The sequence below is a fragment of the Fusarium oxysporum genome, chromosome VII, assembly GCF_013085055.1.
Source record: "Fusarium oxysporum Fo47 chromosome VII, complete sequence".
In the NCBI taxonomy this organism is placed as follows: Eukaryota; Fungi; Ascomycota; class Sordariomycetes; order Hypocreales; family Nectriaceae; genus Fusarium; species Fusarium oxysporum.
The window spans coordinates 1,361,991-1,381,758 of record NC_072846.1 but is presented as its reverse complement, the minus strand read 5'-3'; the positions used below and the strand labels follow the sequence as shown (position 1 = coordinate 1,381,758).

Here is a 19,768-nt window from a genome sequence, read left to right as displayed (position 1 = left end):
TATTTTAATTAAATTAAATCCAATAACAATGTATTATATATCATTTTAAAGCCCTGAATTTTCTCTTCAATATTTTGTATACCAGCCCCGGGCGCGAATGCATGCGTCAATTCGACGGGGGAGTGAGTCCATCAGCCGGTTTACCTGCTCAGTTGTAATTGCTGCCCACGCCAACTTGATACATTTAATCAACTTTGCTCGATCGACTTCGTTGTTTTTGAGAAGGTCTAATTGAGGGAACATCTTTTTAATATTCAGCTTCAATTGCTTCCAAATATGCTCAATTGGATTGAGATCTGGACTGTGAGCAGGCCAGTCAATCCAGGATATTCCGTGATCTAACAGCCAGTTCGTCGTAGACTCTGAGGTGTGAATACGAGCATTATCTTGTTGAAATTGACGAAATCCCTCGTATATAGGAAGTAAACCTTCTGTTAAAGCCTGTTGATAACTTAAAGAAGTATATCCTCTTCTTCTGGCGGTCTGATCGCGGATCATGACGATGATATCAGATTTCCCTCCTCTCCAGATTGCTCCCCAAACCATGATAGATAATCGAGACTTTCCATGAACTGTTACATTAACTAATTCCTTCATGAACTTCTCATGAGGCTTCCGGAATATCCAACCTCGTTTATAATTGGGTTGCGATTGAACTGACGATTCGTCGCTGAAAATGGTCTGAAGGCTTCGTCAGTTGAGTGGAAGATTCCCAGAAGCGAACAACCCGCAAACTTCAAAGCGACAAACCTCCAACAATTCTTCGATATATTCCTTCCAAGCTTGACACCAAGAAAGCCGTTGACGAGCGGTTTCTCTAGATAACGGTATTCTTTGCATAGCCCTCCATTTGCGACCGTAATGGAGGCGTATAACTCGGCGTATCGTAGTTCGTGAGATGTGACCACCTAAAAAGTTGACAAGCTTTTCATATGTAATGCGACGGTCGCGTTTTAATGAAATTAGTACGTACCGAATCTGCTGAATCGTGAGTTTTCGGGGACGTCCAGATCTTGGTTTTTTATCCAGAGTTTGTAGAGTTTTCCAGCGTTGAACAATATTTGAGATTGTTTGTGGTGAACATCTTGCCTCTTGTGCGACAGCTCGATATGACTTCCCACTCTCTACAGCCTGTATAATAAGAGCTTTAACTACGTCATCGAATTCATGGTTTCTTTTGCGCTTTGCGCATAAGGTGGCCAAAATTCCATTCATTTGAGATATGTTTTGTCTAAGTTTTGTCCAAGTTTGTAATTAGGATCAGTCTGATTTTATCTGGTGGATTACACGTTGGCGGGGCACCGTCCACAGACTTTTGGACACTAATTTTACTGAGTCAGTTTCTGCTTTCTCATTTGTCAATTTCTGCAATATGCGAGAAGCCTTCTTTCTTTCTTTACGAGCCTTTGTATCGTTCGCTTGCAGGTAAGGCAGGGTCTGCACTTTTGTATTCCCTGATGGCAACAATTGCGAGATGGAAAACTCGCCCCATAAGTATGGGGTGGATCCTTGCTTGAAGCCAGGAATCTTGGCTAGCTGAGAAAGCTGGCTGAGAAATGGGACGATGAGCCTAACATAGTATAAAAGAAGTTCCCCAACGTTGCTCGGGAGGTATCGAGGTATGATCTTGGTTGTACCAGTGACGCTATATCCCTTATGATAATATGTCACGAAGCTAACGAGGCCATTTTCAACAAAGATATTTCGACGGCCTCCCGACCCGTCTCTAGGGTTAGAGTGCTGAATACAAAGTAGTTCCGTCCCACGCGCTGGCTGACCCCCTGTAATATGTACAAGAAGTAGCAACCGCTCGAGGAATGCGTTGACCGTAGATAAGTATCGGCCTACAGTTTGCAACCTCCATTTACCTGTTGATTCATTATCGAAGAAGTCCCGTCGAAGGAAAGCTTCTTTGAGTATGCGGCCAAGTATCCACCTCCGATGGCCATGTAAGACCTCGTTCTGGGGATGGCAAGTGAAGTTCCAACCTGGAGCCCCTTCCGACGGATCATCCACGACTGATCGCAGGCTAACCTGGGGCACAATATGCTTTCTCTCTGTGTCAGGTGGCACCAAGAGTAAATCTGCTAACTGGTTCTGGGCCGCTTCTACTTCTGCAGAAACCAGGTCACGAAGTCCAGTCATCGAGAAGCGCATTTTTTTGTAGCTTAGAATCTCGTTATCGTCTGACCACATGATGTAGCCAAGGCTTGTCGTGTTATCTTTTACGGCTTTGCCGTATGCGCGAAGCTTTAGTGACCAGCTTATCGGTGACCTCGCGTCTTTTGTCATAAATCTATCTTGCATTTCTTCCAGTGCGTGAGCCGGGACGTCTGCTTCGTCGAGTTCCACCGCAAGAAGCACCCTCTCGGCCACAAGAAGCTGGCCCAACTTTATGAGCGCCGATAACTTCGGAGTAAACTCAGCAGCCTCTGACAATTTCTGCGCGTTGCTGGATGTCACATCTTGACGGATTCCCATTACTGCCAGAAAGCTGACAACAATGCTATCATAAACATCGCCATATAACTTGTGATCTAGTAGCGAAACCATCAGAATAAGGCACTTATCGTCAAGTCTCTTTCTGGTTTCTTCAGCGTGATCGGGATTCTGTCCATCGCCGCTGGCACCACTCATTTCTGACGCTGTGTGAACGGCGTCCATCATCGCTACAGCCTGTCCCTCAGTAAGCCGGTAGTGTAATTTTGGACCCCTCTTTAGCCATGCTAGTCGAAAAATATAACACATTAAGTGCTGAAGGACGCGGCTGTATTTCTTATACGTGTCTTCTCTTAGGTTATGGATTAGTGGCTTCCGGGACGAGCGACCAGCGATGAATGAGTTGAGTCGATGTTGGTCGAAAGCATTCAACGTGCCATCCTGAAGCGAACTCCGTGATCGGGTGATCACGCGAGAAAGAGAATCAAGAAGAATAGAGAGTAAAATTTCAGAATTGCCTGGGGAGCCTAGCTCATAGGACTTGGCTAGGTTTGGAAGTGAAACTAGAGCAGCGACCTGAGGGAGTTCTTGTTTGTGGGGCTCTAGGAAGCGGGGCCATTCCGTGACTCGAAGCCACTGGGATTGATGTCGCGGGTCAGAAGATAGAAGGTTTATGTTAAAGCCAGTCTGGTTTGATATTGCTGAGTTTTCGTTTTCCTGCTGAGCAAGCTGAAGGTTTATGATGTCCTCGAGTCTAGGTTGAGTAAACGCAGGGCCCATGTTAGTTCCGTCACTTCCTGCATCAGATCCAGATAGTCTTCCCTCTATTTCCTCGTGAACTTTGCGGGCCTTGACGATAAAGTACCTGCATCGTGGGCCGTGGAAAAGGGTTTGACAAGCGACTGGAGTCCGGACCAGACCAACCTGGGTCAAACCTTTGATCCCTCCGGCCTCTCCCCTTCGTCTACGCCCTGGTTGGCGCAATGGTTGATTATGAACCTTTTTGAGATGATCTTCTATTGCTGTGCGACCTCGGCAGACATACCGGTCTCGGTCGTCTTGACAAAGTAGACAACAAATTCCATCGTGAAAAACATCAAGGAACCGAATCGGATGGGCGATCGGCAACGGTCGCACGTTCCTACATATCTCATCGGCGTCTCGTATGAGAGGTAGATGGTCCAAACTTCGCTCAAATAGCTTGATGGCAGCAACCTTGAAGGCACGCGTCGCGTTGTGGTGCCGTCGGATATGCCGGGCGATATTGGTTTGCGGTACAACGCCACACTGTTTGCAAACAATGATACGCCAAGAAGGATCGTAATAAAGGAGATCTTCAAGTTCCATAGTGAAAGTCGTTTATAGTCCATGAGTCTCTTCTTGATGGTATGAGCTTTTAAAGATCGTTGGAGGAAGCAAAGAGAGTAGATGATGTAAGAAAGATGATGTACGCGTTTACGCGTGTTTACACGCGTAAGTAATGCGCCCGCAGACTGTCGATCGAAATGAGAAAACATAAGTCACCATAGTATGGTCATGTGGGAATAGACGGGAGATAAGCAAACACGTGAGAAATAAACAGGGGGTACGCGACAATTAGGGGTACACGACAATTAGGAATAGAAGAGTAGGGTTTCTAATTTCATGAGTGCAGTACAAGAAACGCAGTGCGTTTCTATCGGGGAAATATGGGGCGAAAATGCTAGACGATGATTGGTCAAAAACATGAAACGCAATGCGTTTCTGCCGATAATTCTTGAGTAGGGCTCAAGCCTGGGGAGGCCCGATTCGCATGGCGTATTTCATTTCATTCCTGTCTCTTTCCTCTGAGCCAATCGGTGATCATCCCCCAAACAACGCCCTCCAATCTTATAACACTCCGAACAAATGTCAAAATCCCCGCCGTTACAAACTTCACATTCGTAGAAGACTTCATCTTCTGGGATATTCAAAGTGCAGACATCACACCATCTGGATGTCCTGTCATCAGATGTCGGGCTCACCTCGATAAAGTCGTCATCGCAGACTGCTATGCCAATCTTCTCTGCGTAGTCGCGTATCGCTTGCTGAATGTCGGTATTCCCACGTCTTCTAGCCCACCACCACGAACTGCGTCCGAAACGATCTTGTGAGTCGAAGGTGACTTGTTCAGTAGCCAGCAGTATTTTGGCTATCTCTGTGCGGCAATTTCGTACAGCTATTGATAGCGGATTCGAACCATAATGATCTTTGTGTTCGGGATCAACAGAGCCATGGCTAAGCAATGCCATTGCGACTGTCCTATGCCCGTTCTTGGCCGCATAAAATAACGGTGTTCGACCAATAGTATCTTCTGAATTCGCATTGCCCTTTGCAAGCAGCAGCTTGACGATGGCCTCGTGCCCGTTTGCAGCGGACGACATTAGTGGCGTCAGACCATCCTCATCCTTTGCGTTCACATCAACCTTCTCTGTCTCGAGCAGCAGCTTGACGATGGCCTCGTGCCCGTTGGCGGCGGCCCACGACAGCGGCGTGAAACAGTAATTATTCTTCGAGTCTACATCAACCTTCTCTGTCTCGAGCAGCAGCTTGACGATGGCTTCATGTCCCATTCTAGCGGCCCACACTAGCGGCGTGAAACCGTAATTATTCTTCGAGTCTACATCAACCTTCTCTGTCTCGAGCAGCAGCTTGACGATGGCTTCATGTCCCATTCTGGCGGCCCACGACAGCGGCGTTCGACCATCCTCACCCTTCGAGTCTACATCAACCTTCTCTGTCTCGAGCAGCAGCTTGACGATGGCCTCGTGCCCGTTTGCAGCGGACAACATTAGCGGCGTGTAACCATCCTCACCCTTTGCGTTCACATCAACCTTCTCTGTCTCGAGCAGCAGCTTGACGACGGCCTCTTGCCCGTGCCCTTCCCTAGCCGTGCGTAGCAACCAGGTGTCGCGTAATGTCGGGGCCTTCGCGATGTCGATCTTCAACTCCTTTAACAAAACAGGATAACTTGCTATTGCGTGCTCTTTCCACTCGCTGGATGCATATTTCAAAAAGGAATACTGGCGCAAGTGAGTTCGCAGCTCCCCCATAGGTTCTTTGAGGAGCACATTATTCTGGCGATCGATAATTAACCTGCCGTTGAGGAACACGTCGCTGCTCAAATAATGCCAGCACATCTCGAACATGTGAAGATTCGCGCGATCCGGGGACGTGTGGTACCACGCGTCAGTTGAACCACTATGATTGTTCAGGAGAAAGTCTTTCACCGATTGGTGGCAGAAGTTGGCTGTAGTCTCGTTGCCGTTGCTAGCAACGTCAAGATAGATGATGGAGCTGCATGTCGCACATATGTCCATGTAATCATGAAGATCATGATCACCCACCACTGACCCAGTCTTCCAAAACGCGAATGAGGCCGCTAGCTCCTTTTTGGTTAGAGGACGCCGCGCAGCGACCATGCTGAGTAAGAGAAATCGAGCGTCCTCCCGCCTCTTTTTCGGAATGTTGTCGTCCAAAATCCTGGTGTAAGTTTCGTCAAGCCCCTCGGGAAGATCCTTAAGTTTATCCGCAACCTCATATTTCGGTGTGCTCTCAAGCTCATTGATCATCAAAGACACCCAAAGGAAGGTGCCTCCAGCCCGACTCTCTAGAGCCTCTTTGACATCTTCTTTCAGACCTCGGCTGTACTTTTTCCTCTGCGCTAGGTCCTTACACTTGAGGTTTATGTAATCGGAAAGATCGGGATTGACTTCGCTCGAGTCCATTTTCAAAGGCACGCCAATTCCATCTAGCTCAAACTCAATGTCGCTTATCTCAGGGCGGCAGGTTACAAGAAACTTGAAGTTTCCTGCCGACTTTGGCGAGTTTTGGAAGAGTTCCCCTACGCAACGGAGCAGCGCCTTGCCCGTGGATCTATCGCACTCGTCTAGGGCATCAATGAGGATGAATACTTCACCAGGATACTCATCTTGGAGCATGTCTTGAAATATTCGCCATAGAGCCGAGAAGTTCTCGAATAGGCACTCAAAAAGGCGGCTGTCTTTGTGCTTCTCAAAGTCCGACCGCATGTGCTGGAAGAGTTCATTCCTTTGCAGCAGCAGCTGCCAGATGAGGCTTCGAAGTATTGCCGTGGGCGACCTCTGCTCCGGGTATCTGTAGTCACAGAAAAAGTATGCAAACATCTTGTCGGGAGATTTCTCAACTTTTGCCTTGACGACTTCGATGAGGAAAGTGGACATCATCGTCTTTCCGATGCCCGGGGGGCCGATGAGGCGAAGAAGTTGCGAGTTGTCGTTGGTTCCCCAAGCCGAGAATTCTTCTCGCTTCAGGATCCATTCGCAGGTATGCCCTATTCTTTTTCCTTTTTGACTCCGGATGTCTGATAGGACGTCTCGGGGATTTGTCACCCTCATTTCTTGAAGACATGTGCGGAGTTCGCCAGATGTAGCGTTTTGATCCATTGGAATAGCTTTAGGATTCCGGCGGTGGCTGAGCATGTCTTGAGCACCCCGGACCATCCGCTCAATCTCAGGGTAGACGAGCTTAAAAGAGGGATCGTCTGGGCCGTAGAATTTGTTAATCTTGAAATGGTCTGCGTGCAAAGATATCTTAAGGTGGCCATCGATGCAGGCGCTAGTCTCGGGTACGACCTAGTGAGCCTGTCAGAAGTGCTGATGGAAGGATAGATAGATGCGTACGAGTTCTCTGGAGGGGATAATCTTTCCTACAGCTCCCATCCTGGATGAATAGTCTGTCATGAGCTGTTCGAAGAAGCAGACCACAGGCACTGATTCGACAAAAAGCCAGCGAGAAAAGTCATGCAGACGATCTGTTAAGGAACTTGACTGCTCTTCTAGGTCCGTCAAAATCCTCTTTTCGACAGTAAACTGAGGCGGTGCGAGCGATGTGATCAGAACACCCCAGGATGCAGCGGCACTGCCTCGATGAGGTGTACCCAGGAAGACCACCCCGACGGTAGATTCGGCGACCTCGAGGTACTCGGACCGCCGGAGAGCGGAGATGATAGTCTACCGAACGATTGATATAAACTGAACAAGTTAGACAGCGGACGGCTACGAACCTGTTCAATAAGGTTGCCTCCGAAGCTGTGGCCAATAAAGATCAACGGTCTGCCGGTGGCCTTCTAATGAAGGCGGTTATTTAACAATGCTGTTGGTCCCATAAATACGACGTTGCACATACCTCATGACGCTTGTTCCTGAGGCTGACTAGCAATGTGTCCGAAATGTTAGAGAGTCTTTGTTTGGGGGCGTTCATGAACCATTTGGAGTCGTAGTTGAAGGTCATAACTCGACAAGGCAATTGTGCAGAAGACAGCTCATTTGGTAGCAATTCCTTCAACCAGTTGAAATGCTTAGCTGGGTATCCAGGGTGGCCCGGAGTGTTGTTCTTCGGTTGCCAGACCCAAGCATAATCCGGGTTCGCTGCAAGTCCATGTACAGCAACGATGCTGAGATAATTGTTAGGAATCTAACGCCATCCGAGAGAAAAGACGTACTCAACAGTTGCATTGCTGTCGTCATGCAAAATCTGTATGGGATATTCAGCGGGTGGCGGGGCGTTTGTGAGGCGAGATGGGCCTCGTCGCCGTCGAGAGAGGCTGATGGATACGATGAGAAGTCCACAGCAGATCGAGAAAATATACCAAATCGCCCCATGAGGCCCGATGACAATCCCGGCAACGACCCTAGGGAACGCAAAAGAAGACATCGCGGTAGTCGCTCTCTTGCCACCGCTTATCGTCCGAGGCAGGCTGGATCAACCCGACAGACTGAGAATGGAAGGGTAGATATCGCCACCGTGCCGACGAATGGAGTTTGACCATAGGCTATTAAGACGAAGGGCTTATCAAGAAAATGTTCTTCGCAAGGCTAGCATTTACGCTGAAACGAGGAATAACTCGGTCCCATATCCTTTCGCCTCTGACTAGGAATGGCGAAGCAAAGCGGAGTGGAAGCCACTTATGACGTGGTTGCCCGTCACCGCAACGATACGGTGGTGAGTTAGAGAAATGGTGACCCGGAAGGTTCAGCTGACGATAACGGTAGCTTGAATGCAAAGGTCGCTGCCTGGTGCTGAATGGTCAAGAGAGCACTGCGAAAATTTGCATCATGTGAGAAGCGGCCAAAAGGTGAATGGCGATGCGAATTGTAATGAACAGGTTGACGAATTGTCAGCTATTAGACAGAATTAGACAGGATAACATTGCGGACGGTGATGAGCTGGGAGCTGAGTCGACCTGCTTCCCGTTTGCCGCATAACAACCTGCTGAATATGAAGCCGGCTGAACATCAGCGCAACCCTAGACAGGCAACAACGTCCGATTGAGTCAATTTTGTGAATTCTTCTCAGGAGCGCACTTGATGATGATGGCGGACTCACGAAACGGGAGTGGAATAAGAAGGCAGCGCGGTCGAGTATTTCCCCATCGTACCCTCCGTACAGCTGGCCCCGATCAAGCTAATAATACCGCTAACAGGCTGCTCCATTCTCCGTTCGACTCCTAAAATACCAGGATAACCAAGACGCCTCTGAATCTCCCCTGGACGACTGCCAGCTCACGCCGCTCTTGCCCGCGTCATATCGCACTGAATCCGACGACCTAACTACGCCGAGCCGTCAGGTCAGGGCCTGCATAAGGATGGAGCTCGATGTGCACAGGCTGAACAACATTGACGGCTGGCTGTGGATTGCGGGACGGCTCACGCCGCCTCGTCCGTTGCACCACCAGCTCCTGCTTAGCCGGGAGATCTTCATTACGGAGCAGATGGATATGCATCTCGTCTGGACAACAGGCCGTATCTTCATTAAACCCATCCCGCGCTTCCTGCTTGAGCCGTGCTTCTGGATCCAATATCTCTGTTGCGGACCAGAATGTGACTGCTCTAAGGGTGAACCTCATTCCCAAGGGAGTGTCCAGGAATGTGAGTGTCGAAGGCTTTGGAAATGCGCGCTTGGGTTCTTGTTCTCCTACGCCGCGCTAATACGCCACGAGAGTGACTTCTTCACGGCGCAAGACAAGCACTTGCTCCCGGAAGAGGTCGAATGGCCAGAGTGGATATCCTTTGTCGAGCAACTTAACACGGAGCACATCTACCCAGACATTGACCCGCGATTCTATTACGGTGAGCTTCGATTGAGTCGGTTAAACAAGATATACCGCCTATCTCAAACCCCTTTGCTTGGCTACATGGCTCACTGGAATCGGTACGCCACTTTTTTTCAAGATAATTTTGCCTGGCTCGCGGGGACGACAGTCTACATCGCACTTGTCCTGACCGCGATGCAGGTCGGGCTCGCAACCGATTCTCTTAAAAACAACGACGCCTTTCAATCTGCATCATACGGCTTCACCGTCTTCTCCATTCTGGGACCGCTGATTTGCGCCGGGCTTATTGTCCTGACGTTCTGTTTCATTTTTATTTTCAACTGGATAATGACTGGAATCAAGAAAAGGTCGCGGCTTCGACATATTCGGCCTGTGCCAGATCACAGGTCGAGCATTGCGTAGGCAGGGCAAACAGGTCATCACACACGGATCTTGACTTGACCGAATTTTAACGGAGGTTCAGAGATAAAAGGCAGGAGAGGAAGACGCCAGCGAATGACGCAGGGAGGTTGGGACTGGGAGGTTTAAAAAAATGCTCTAGAACCTAATTTGAGGAGGGGCAGGATGAGGGTGTAGGGTTGCGTCTAAGCGAGCTGTCGTCTTTACGGGTTACGTTGCTCTGACATAACGCGCGATCCTGAGTATGCCGCTGATGGCGTCTCGATCATTTCATTTGTTCATCTCCTATGAGGCCACAATCCGTACCCCGCCCCATCCTATCCCTGTCATCACAGCAGTACAAGCGGGGTACCAATAGCTTCAATTTCCAACCTCTCACAGCAACCTACTATACAAATCGTTGCAATTTAATCAATGAATACCTCTTTAGACCCCTATCAAAGACGGAAAATTGATTCCTATGATGACGAGAGCTTCTACGAGCAACATAAGGGCCCTCGCACGGCCCCCAAGGAGACTGCCGGGGCTAATGATTTTCCGCCTGATGCGACCCGCGGCTTCAATTTCAGCCCTCTCATCATATAACCTCGCAATTATTATATCAGTTGTATCGTAATACACCACTTAATCTTTACCAGCTTTTGTTTGTTTTTACCTAAATCGCTGCTTTAGAAATTGGTCAAATACACTAATAGCTAGATCTATTGCCTGTTTCAAAATGCTTCAGTTAATAGCTAGAATAACCCACTTCACAAACAGTAATACCAAATATATCCGAAAGAGGGAGGTGCATGGGCCACAGAAAATGGTATTAGGTACCATTACCAATGGTAATCGGTAGAATAGGGTCTAAGGGACTGAGGATAATGATTTAAGAAGCTGGCTTAGCCCTTTTCTTGCCTCGGTGGGGATGTTATGCTTGTCGCAGAGATGTGTTGTTATGGGTGATGGACCGTTGGATAGTGCGAATTTACAGCTCTCTCTAGTGCAGATTAATAGACGGCCGCCAGTATCATAGAAGAGGTGGAGGTTATCAAAAAGAGTGCAGTCAGCCATTACACTAAAAGTCTTATGGTATTTGGATCGTGCCGTAGACGAAAGGGTGTATAGGATGTAAAAGGGAAGGTTGAGAGATGTTATGCGTTCACGGACCAGAATTTATGGTAATTTAATGAAATACAAAGGACACGAATAATCCAGCAATGTGCACGGGCCAGATTTGTTGTATTTCGTCGAATTACCACTACGACTGCGTACAGTAGTAGGATCAGGTCCAGCGTGCACAAGCCTAGAGGCATAACTACTGGGTAGGTGCAAGAATTCGTGCCAACGAACTGACACCCATTCGTAACGCTCAAGTAACTGAGGCTGTAGATGCGTCGGGAAGACCCCATCAAGCCCGTATGTCCTCGCTCGCTGTAGCGGGCGGTGGCCGCTCGACCAGGCGAATACCACTCCTCGATCCGCATTATCCGTCCGGTCATCAAACCGGTTAAAAGGACGGCTCACCTCACGAACGTGTTTATCAGCGATCCCAATACAGATCTGTCGTAAGAGGCGCAGCTTAATCCCTTGGTCCCAAACCTGTCGTGTGAAGCGTTTCACTATCTTGGTGAGGCGTTCAGTGGACCAATGGGGGCTGTCAGACTCGGGCCGGCTCCGGAAGAAAAAAGGGGAACAGCCATCGATATTCGGCAATTGCTCTCGAGCAAGCATATCCACGAAAGGACGAATATATACAAGGTATATATACACCAAGTGACCGACCTGGGAAGGGAAGAACCGAGCAACAACGAATTCCCTATTGGTTGAGCGCTTTGCTTTTGACTACGGGTGACATAGATCATATAGCCGTTGTATATGTAAAGGCCACGCTCGCTAGTCCTGTGATTACTCACTCGGACACTGAGCAGGTCTGGTGAACGGGGCTGACCTCCGCACGTCATGAGCATCAGACCTGCCAGGTTCTCGCGCAATGCTTCTTCCTTCTTCAGGTATTCGAATATCGCCTTCTGGTTCCATCGCCCTTTGCGGGAAAGGGAGTCCGCTTGACTGGTGCAAGCTTTTAAGGTTAGTTCCAAATAAGCCTCTGCCAGCCCGTTCTTCGGGTGACTAACGAATGAAAATTCGTGTGTCGTATTTGCCATATCGTCTTTGACGGAGGCGAGATCGCATGGAGGTTTCCACCCATACATCAATAGCTCACAAAGAGCCTCCGCGCGCGCCAAAAGCACCTTCGGGAGACGTCGGAACTTTTCCATGTGAACCGCAATGTCGTCTCTGTATGACACAACCTGACCGTCATCGCTCCATTTGAGGAGGAAGGCAGGTGTTTCTGAGCCTGCTATTGCCCTTCCAAATGCGAGTAGGGAGAATAACTCCTCGAATGGTGACTGTGATCCGAGGACTAGGTATTCCTGACGAACATTCTGCAGGCGTGCGAGCTGATTCGTCCGAGGGCGTCTCGAAATTCCAAGACGAGGGTAGTCCTGCGTTGGTACAGCGTACTCGAGGAAGAGAAGGCGTTGTATGTATATCAGCGCGGCAAGGTTAGACGTGTATGACCTGGCCGGAAGGAAACCAGTGAGGTCAGCCGAGAATCCAAGAACACCACTGAAATACACCAGCAGCGTTGAATCTGGGCGACCATCCATAACTTCTTCAGTGCAAAATGCCATGATTAGTCCGAATAGGAGTTCTAGCACCTCTTCGGCCCAGGGTGATACTTCTTCCCCGCCCGAACTCCTCATCGCTTTGTTCTTCCGGCCGTGATCTTCCTCTTCACTCTCATCATCTTCGTCATCTTCGTCATCTTCGTCATCTTCATCATCCATATCATCCGTCTCGGAGTCTTCAGCACCCACGACACTACTCTCATCGTCGCTGTCGTCTTCGTCTTCATCTTCACAACCCTCCTCTCCATCAGTGCTCTCTACATCTCGATCAACCTCAACATCGGCCCCGTCAGATAGCTTCATACTTCGCCAAAGCTGCTCGTTCAAAGCATCATGCTGGGTCCAGCCTTCGTGGTTCCACAGTACTGATATCAAACGAAGTTGTGATTTTTTGAAACGGATGCCGGCCTGGTGCTGTCGAATCCCCGCAGGTAGGCGATAAGCTCGAAAGATCATAGCAACGAAGCGCTTGAGAAGACGGATGTACTTCCTCCTGCTTGCCGTCTTTCCTACAAATGTGAAAGGCTTCGCATAACACCCGTGGGGGCGTACACTACGCAACCAACACAGAAGACTTCTGCTTGTTGTCCGTGCCGTTTGCTCGCAGCGGCTCATTACCAAATCCACGGCGGTAATAAGAGCAGTGATTTTGCGTTCATCATCCGCCGAGCTTGTTGTTTGTTCGTCGGGACGAACAGGGCCACCGCGACTACCACCGCCCTCCAGTATCAGCCCCCGACTTAATGTTGCAGGAGAGGGTGCAGCGCTTAGGTTTCTCAGCAGTTCTCGATTGACTCCTTCAAAAGTCCGTTCCCATCCGGTTCTCTCCAGCCAGGGCCTGAGATCCGTGAATGATGTGGTTCGTGAGTCCCTAGTAGTCACATTCCCATTCGCTGAGCCCCCGCCTAACAGGTCTTTTTGTCGTTCTCTCTCGCGCTCGAAAACACCCTCAAGATGGTCGCAAACTTCCTTGCCCCCGACTGGTCTGATTGTAGACCCGCCATATTCGACAATCCAGTAACGTCCTCCCGAGGGACTTTTAGTCCACGCTTGCAGGAATACAGGTTCGTACATGGCTTTTCTACGCACTCCCAGCTGTAATCTTTGCTTCTCGTGTGCCGGGGTCATGTGACGAGACATGACTTGGGAGCTACCCGTACGTTCGTTGCAGAACTTGCACCTAAACCCGTGAACAAGATGCAGGTTCGGGTCGTAGGCTGCCCCATCTTGTCGAATAGGAGCCTTGGATGGGCTCTGTAGTAGCGATATACGGGCCTTCAAGAGATCGGTTACCAGACGTCGCTCAGCAGCAGGTATGTTATGCTTCTTTCGGAGATGCTCGCTGACTTGGGCAGGACTGGGGAGAAGGGCGATGCGGCATGTGTCATGGCAGCATATGAGCACTTGAGCATGAGGGTCGGTAGAGAGGTTGAACTGTGAAAGTACTGCAACTTCAGACATTGTCCCTTGTTTGTTTTGTGGCCGGTTCCGTCAGCAACAGGATACGGCAAGTAAAAAAGCGTTGGTCAAGGACGCCAAGTGGAATGACTGCCGGCATGTGGTTTTTAGGTCTGATGAGATTATGTGAATAGGAGGCACGGCGCTAAAACTCCCAAATTATATTCATTACAATTGAGTTTCCAGCGCATCCTTTTGCAACATGAAAGATGCTTCCTATTTGCGGTAACAGGGAATCGGTGCCAGGGGTCCTGGGAAGTTGGAGAGGGCGCACGGACCAAATATTCTTGTATTGCGACCCAAATCCCCAAAAATCTAAAAGAGGAAGGTGCACGGGCCACGAAAAGTGGTATTGGATGCCATTACCAGTGGTAATTGGTACAGTAGGGTTGAGTGCCATGGTCTGACGAATCATTTCTGGATAAAATCAATAGTAATTGCTGGCTGGCTGTCACATTTGTCGCGATAGACGCTGGCAAGCTAGAATCAAAACTTGACGCGCTGCTGTTAAAGTGTTGTTTTGCCTGAACGTGTGGCCAAGCACCAATCAGAAATCCAAGTCAACCCCCTGTCAAAATCAAGTTTACCCCAACGCTAGTCCATTTTTCGAAATTCAATTCTACCCCCGGTCAAAAATCAATTCTACCCCCTGTAAAGTGGAGTAAATTAAATCAATTGTACAACAATTGATTTTGGACTGTAGCACTAGGCACGGGCGATCTTGATGACGGCGGAATATATCGGCGTGTAATCCAACACATCCATCCAACCACCATCCTTCCGGATACCCATCACCGCTAATCCGCTGATAATGGCGCTGCGATACTCCCCGGCTGCTAAACGGTGGTCCAATAATGCCATCACGGTCTGTAATGTCAACCTGTCTACTTGATCCTCTTCCAATGGCCGCGTATCCGGATCATCGACATATGCTTCGACAATTTCACTCAATTCATCGAGTGACTCGCTCTGCCGCTTCGACAATCGATACCCGGGCCTATCTTCATCCGCCATGGCCTCCGCACGGTATATATAACACACCAACTTGGTCCATACGGCCGTGTAACGCGCCCACGTGTCGTCCTCCATTCGGTTATCAAATGGCCGCCTTGGCTTCTTATCCACTTCTTTCCGCTGCGCCTCGAATAATGCCTGGCTGCCAACCTGCGCCGGCGTGGCTATGGCGCGGGCCCGGCTCATCACTCGCATTAAACTGTCCTGTATCAACTGTAATGCGTGCTCATGCTCACTTACCGGATCGGTTAACCGCAGCATGGCTTCCGGGTCGAATCCTTCCAAATGCGTCGCCCACCCGACGTGCTCTAACCACGCATTGGCATCCATCCTTGCATCGGCCGCTTTGATCTTTTCCTTATCCTCCATTTCGAATCGGCGCTGCTGCTGCTCCATCGCCCGGTTCATCCGGTCGATGATGGCCGCCTCCTCGGGCGCTGCTTGGCTGGCTTGTCCACCGAACCCGACCTCGAACCAACTGCTACCCGGCCCGCTACTGAACAACCGTTGACACTGGACCCCGATACGCCACGGTACCTGCTGTGCCTCTATGGCTCGCTTCTGGGCACTCCCCCCCCTCCCTCGGGGATTGATCCATCGGTGCTCTTCCCGGTAATGTTCTTGCATACCTCGTGTCGTACCAACCGCGTGTAAACACCCTTCCTCGCTGCATCCAAGCTTCGGGCTTGGCGGATGGATGAATGGTATGGGGTCAATCGTCGGTGGTGGCAGTGGCCATGTTGCTAAATCGCTCTGCTTCTGGATAATGTCGGGGTTGCATTGGATTGCTGTTATGATCTTGCTTCGTTCTGCTGCCTGTAATGACTTGTGATGCTTCCTCAAATGCTGCTCTACTTTCTTCCCAGTATACGCATATCGACATACTTTGCAAATAACAAATGGAAACTCGGGCAGTTTTACAAATGGCCCTATGTTATCCATGATTGATACCGTTGGCTTGTAACTGTTAAATGCTAATGGATTGATTGTCGGTTGCTTTGTTTTGATGACTGTTAACGTATATGATAAGCATGCTGACCAGACAAGTATGCTGACCAGTGCACTGTACAGCTAAAAATAGCCTACCCTATAGCACCTAGCTACCTTAAATAAAATAGCTAAAAATCCACTAAAATTATTTTTATTTATATTATATTTCTATTAATAATACATATTTTTCCTAGACTTTTAGCTATTTTATTTTATATAGAAAAGCTTATTTATACAGTGTAAAGAGTGTAAATAAGCTTTTTTATATATAACTAGTATAATAAATTAGCTAGAATAATTTTATTAATAATAAAGCTTTATTAAGTAGTTAAATAAATAATATTTTAATTATAGCTATTCTAGGCTTAGCTTGAATTTTGTATAGGCTTTTAAAAACTAGCTTTTATGGTATAGGTTAAGCTGGTCAGTATACTTGTCCGGTCAGCATGCTTATCAACCACGTTAATTGTTATTTGTATCTATTAATATACTTGCTTTTGCGGTTGCTATGGCTTAAACCTTAATCCTAACTTGGTCGTATATATTGCTATGGGTTAATAACTACTATGGATTGACGGACTGTGATAATACTAATGTGATATATGTTTGTGTTTACTATTACGACTTGGCTGTCCTTATGAATTGATTTGGCTTAATTGCTGTTCTCCGCTTATATTTCCATTGCTCTCCCTCACTTACACCCGGGCATACTGGAATGCACGGACCAACTCGGGGTAAATGATTCGCTAATTGTTATCCACTTTCAACAACGCTGAATGCAATTAACTGAATTTTAAACTGATCGCAACACCGCAATACTTGGTTTCTGTGGCTAAAAGTTAAAATGCGATATGTCCTGGTATTTACGAATTGATGCATTATCTTAAAAGTTATTTTTTCCAACTTTTGATGATGGCGACCTGTATCCGTTGGGGGCAATGGATTCAGGTCCCTGTCTTCATTAGCGTGGTTTTATTTTATATGTGTTTTCCATTGGATTCAGACCTGTATCCGCCTCGCAGCTAGGATAGGGTTAGGGTTACGGGTAAAACATCAAAGCCATACCAACCCGAATCTTCCCCTCCCCTTCAAACCCAAACCCCCTACCAATCTCGTTACTCTTACAGACAACTCAGAGGACCTTAATCACCCGCTTGCCCCCTGCTCATCCCACGACAGCGATACCCTAGGCTTTCCTATCAGGACACCAAATCCTGGCTGCAAATATCTCCCTCTAGCCCAACAGCGAGCAAACAACCAGTTGAGCATGAATGTACTCGTAAACTCCGTCCGATAGGAACCCTCCGAATCGAACACGCACTACATATACGTACAGCCAGGGCGAGCCAGCCGAGACAACCCACAGACCTCACTGATATCCCACTTGGGCTATCCGTCTGCTCTCTCAACCCTAGCATCATTGCCTAGACCCAGCATGGTAGTGCGTTTATCTCTACAACCCAGGCTGAGAGATAGATTGGTGAGGGTTCGACTGTGGCTGATCTCAACAGAGTGAAAGAGCAGCAGAAGAGGAAGAAAATGTAACGGTCGCACCTAACCATCACGCCACAGGGCAAAAGATTGGGCTATAACTGCTATTGTAGCAATTATGGTGGTGCTTTCAGCTGCCTGTAAGAGCTTACGTCGGACCAAGCCGTAACAGAAAAGAAGACGGGAAAAAAAATAGAAAATAAAAAATAAAAAATTAAGAAGAAAAATAAAAGAAAAGGCAGACGATAGTAAAATTAAACCCAACTGATTGCATTTGTCGATGCGATCATCAATCCTTCTCGCTTCGCTGCTGTATATTCATCGTCGCTGCTCGTCCGGTTCCGAGCTTTGGTTGTAGTTGAAAGTGGAGAAATGGGGCGACTCCAAAATTTGGGGGACTGCTTCAGTTTTGAACCCGCCCAGCCACCCCTTGCAGCTATCCCTGCCACCCCGGCATTGGTCATCCTAGCTGCCGTGATTGTGACTGCGACAGCCCCTGAACTAGTCACCAAGCCATAAACAAACATGCCCGATTTCTCAGCTATGCGCGCGCCCCTAAAGTAATGGATAGACAAAGCACAGAATAAGCAAAAAACAACCGCCGCCCATTTAACCCAGCATATCTCCGATTTTTTTTGTTTTGTTTTTTTTCTCTCCCAAACATTTCATTACTGCTTTCGCACTCCTTAACCCTAATCCGGTCGCCCGCTTCCAATCATGGACATTGACGTCCAATGCACAATTTGCGGCTCTTCCGAGGCGAGCCGATGCGCCCGCTGCCGTTCCGCCGCCTACTGCTCTCTTGAATGTCAGCAAACGGATTGGCGTACCCATCGCCTTCTCTGCACCAAATTCTCAGAGCAGGCCCAAGACAACTATACCAGTCGGCCTTCTCCGACACACTATCTTGCCATTTTCTTCCCTATGGACAAGAAGAGGCCTTCCATTGTATGGATAGACACCAAGAAGGACAAGTACGAGGTTGAGCCTTACTTCCACCCAGTCCTCGACCAGCTCCTGCATATCCCCGGGAACGACGGATATATCGGACGCGGCTTGCGCCAGGTGCAAGGCAATGTTCTCCGTGGAAGATCCAGCTGGCAGAACACGCTCAACCTCTGGTTCCTGGATCCAGATGTGACACCCCGCAACATAACAATGAACCAGGCAATCCATGGTACAATCCCAACTCTGATTGGCGATACTTGGGGCGAATTTATCTGGAAGGGCCCGGTCGTTGCAGTTATGAGGAAGGGGACCGGCTATGAACCACGCCACTCAACTGATATAACCCTCACTGCTTACCGCGATGCCATAGACTACCTGGGCTATTATAGGGACACAATCGGTAGCATGATCGAACCTGGCCAAGACGACCATTTCTCCAAGCGCGTGCTAGCCGACAGGATCTCTAAGGTTGTTGGTGTCCGTATCAACTGCCTCCGCGATCAGATCAGTCGACAGGAGCCACAGCTGGTGGAAGTGGCCGTGCCCAAGACGCACCCTCTTTTTAACCTAGAGGGTGATGACCCGTGCGATATTCCCGCGCTTTTCGGCGTAGACCTCGTTGCAAAGTCTTACAGCAACAATCAATCCAACAACGATGAGACGCCTCCAGCTGATGATCTGCAGAATCCTCTGGCTCAGCTTTTGTTGATGACAACTTCTGTCAAGGGTGGAGAATGGGTTCACTCGCCTGATTACCGACGTCACCTTCACCAGGGAAGCATTCTTTTCGTCTGTCGTTCAAAACGGGACATTAAAACGGACGATATTCATAGGTTTTGTAACCTCATTGAGGAAATCGCTGTGCCTTTTATCTTGAAGGAAGATGCATCCAGTCCCGGCGCAAAAAAGAGATTGCTGAGTCGGCTTGAAGAAGAAGGAACTCGTCGTGGCATGAAATACTGTGGGGAAATATACTGAAGTATGTTTTCGGCTTGTACTATTTAGCATACCTACATAAATATTGATGCATCTTACGTGAAAAAATACATATTGGAGTGGTGATGATAATGCTAGAGTCGCGACGTAGTTTTTTCCAAGTCTCATCATAAAGGTCCATGCTGCCTCATTTTTCCAACACCATCTAACTACCCTATACCATACACCCATTCCAAGTCGCTGCGTATTTTATACTGCAACTGCCGTAAAGCATCCTTTTGACTGAGGCTATCTAGTATTTAGTATT

The 19,768-nt window shown here is 48.5% G+C and overlaps 5 protein-coding genes across 5 annotated transcripts; 2 read left to right on the top strand and 3 right to left on the bottom strand.

The window, feature by feature from the left end:
- Nucleotides 1–4,241: 4,241 nt before the first annotated feature.
- On the bottom strand, nucleotides 4,242–8,151 carry FOBCDRAFT_241723 (uncharacterized protein; the record flags this gene model as incomplete). The annotated part of the gene is made up of 6 exons (XM_059610387.1): nucleotides 4,242–4,695; nucleotides 4,750–5,031; nucleotides 5,245–7,070; nucleotides 7,119–7,448; nucleotides 7,624–7,891; nucleotides 7,940–8,151. The coding sequence occupies 6 exons, from the start codon at nucleotides 8,149–8,151 to the stop codon at nucleotides 4,242–4,244; spliced, it is 3,372 nt and encodes a 1,123-aa protein (XP_059467511.1).
- A 222-nt stretch (nucleotides 8,152–8,373) lies between these two features.
- On the top strand, nucleotides 8,374–9,952 carry FOBCDRAFT_241722 (uncharacterized protein; the record flags this gene model as incomplete). Its single annotated transcript, XM_054705618.1, has 2 exons — nucleotides 8,374–8,439; nucleotides 8,921–9,952. 2 exons carry the CDS (start codon nucleotides 8,374–8,376, stop codon nucleotides 9,950–9,952), a joined length of 1,098 nt encoding a protein of 365 aa, XP_054561593.1.
- Nucleotides 9,953–11,107: 1,155 nt separating this feature from the next.
- FOBCDRAFT_295851 (uncharacterized protein) lies at nucleotides 11,108–14,085 on the bottom strand (the record flags this gene model as incomplete). The annotated part of the gene is made up of 2 exons (XM_059611871.1): nucleotides 11,108–11,776; nucleotides 11,848–14,085. The coding sequence occupies 2 exons, from the start codon at nucleotides 14,083–14,085 to the stop codon at nucleotides 11,108–11,110; spliced, it is 2,907 nt and encodes a 968-aa protein (XP_059467510.1).
- A 702-nt stretch (nucleotides 14,086–14,787) lies between these two features.
- On the bottom strand, nucleotides 14,788–15,808 carry FOBCDRAFT_139879 (uncharacterized protein; the record flags this gene model as incomplete). The annotated part of the gene is made up of 4 exons (XM_059608065.1): nucleotides 14,788–14,949; nucleotides 15,124–15,300; nucleotides 15,337–15,592; nucleotides 15,738–15,808. Coding segments are annotated over 4 exons (666 nt in total), but the record flags the coding sequence as incomplete, so codon positions are not given.
- A 2,486-nt stretch (nucleotides 15,809–18,294) lies between these two features.
- On the top strand, nucleotides 18,295–19,503 carry FOBCDRAFT_276687 (uncharacterized protein; the record flags this gene model as incomplete). Its single annotated transcript, XM_054705616.1, has 1 exon — nucleotides 18,295–19,503. One exon carries the CDS (start codon nucleotides 18,295–18,297, stop codon nucleotides 19,501–19,503), a length of 1,209 nt encoding a protein of 402 aa, XP_054561591.1.
- Between the last annotated feature and the right edge of the window lie 265 nt (nucleotides 19,504–19,768).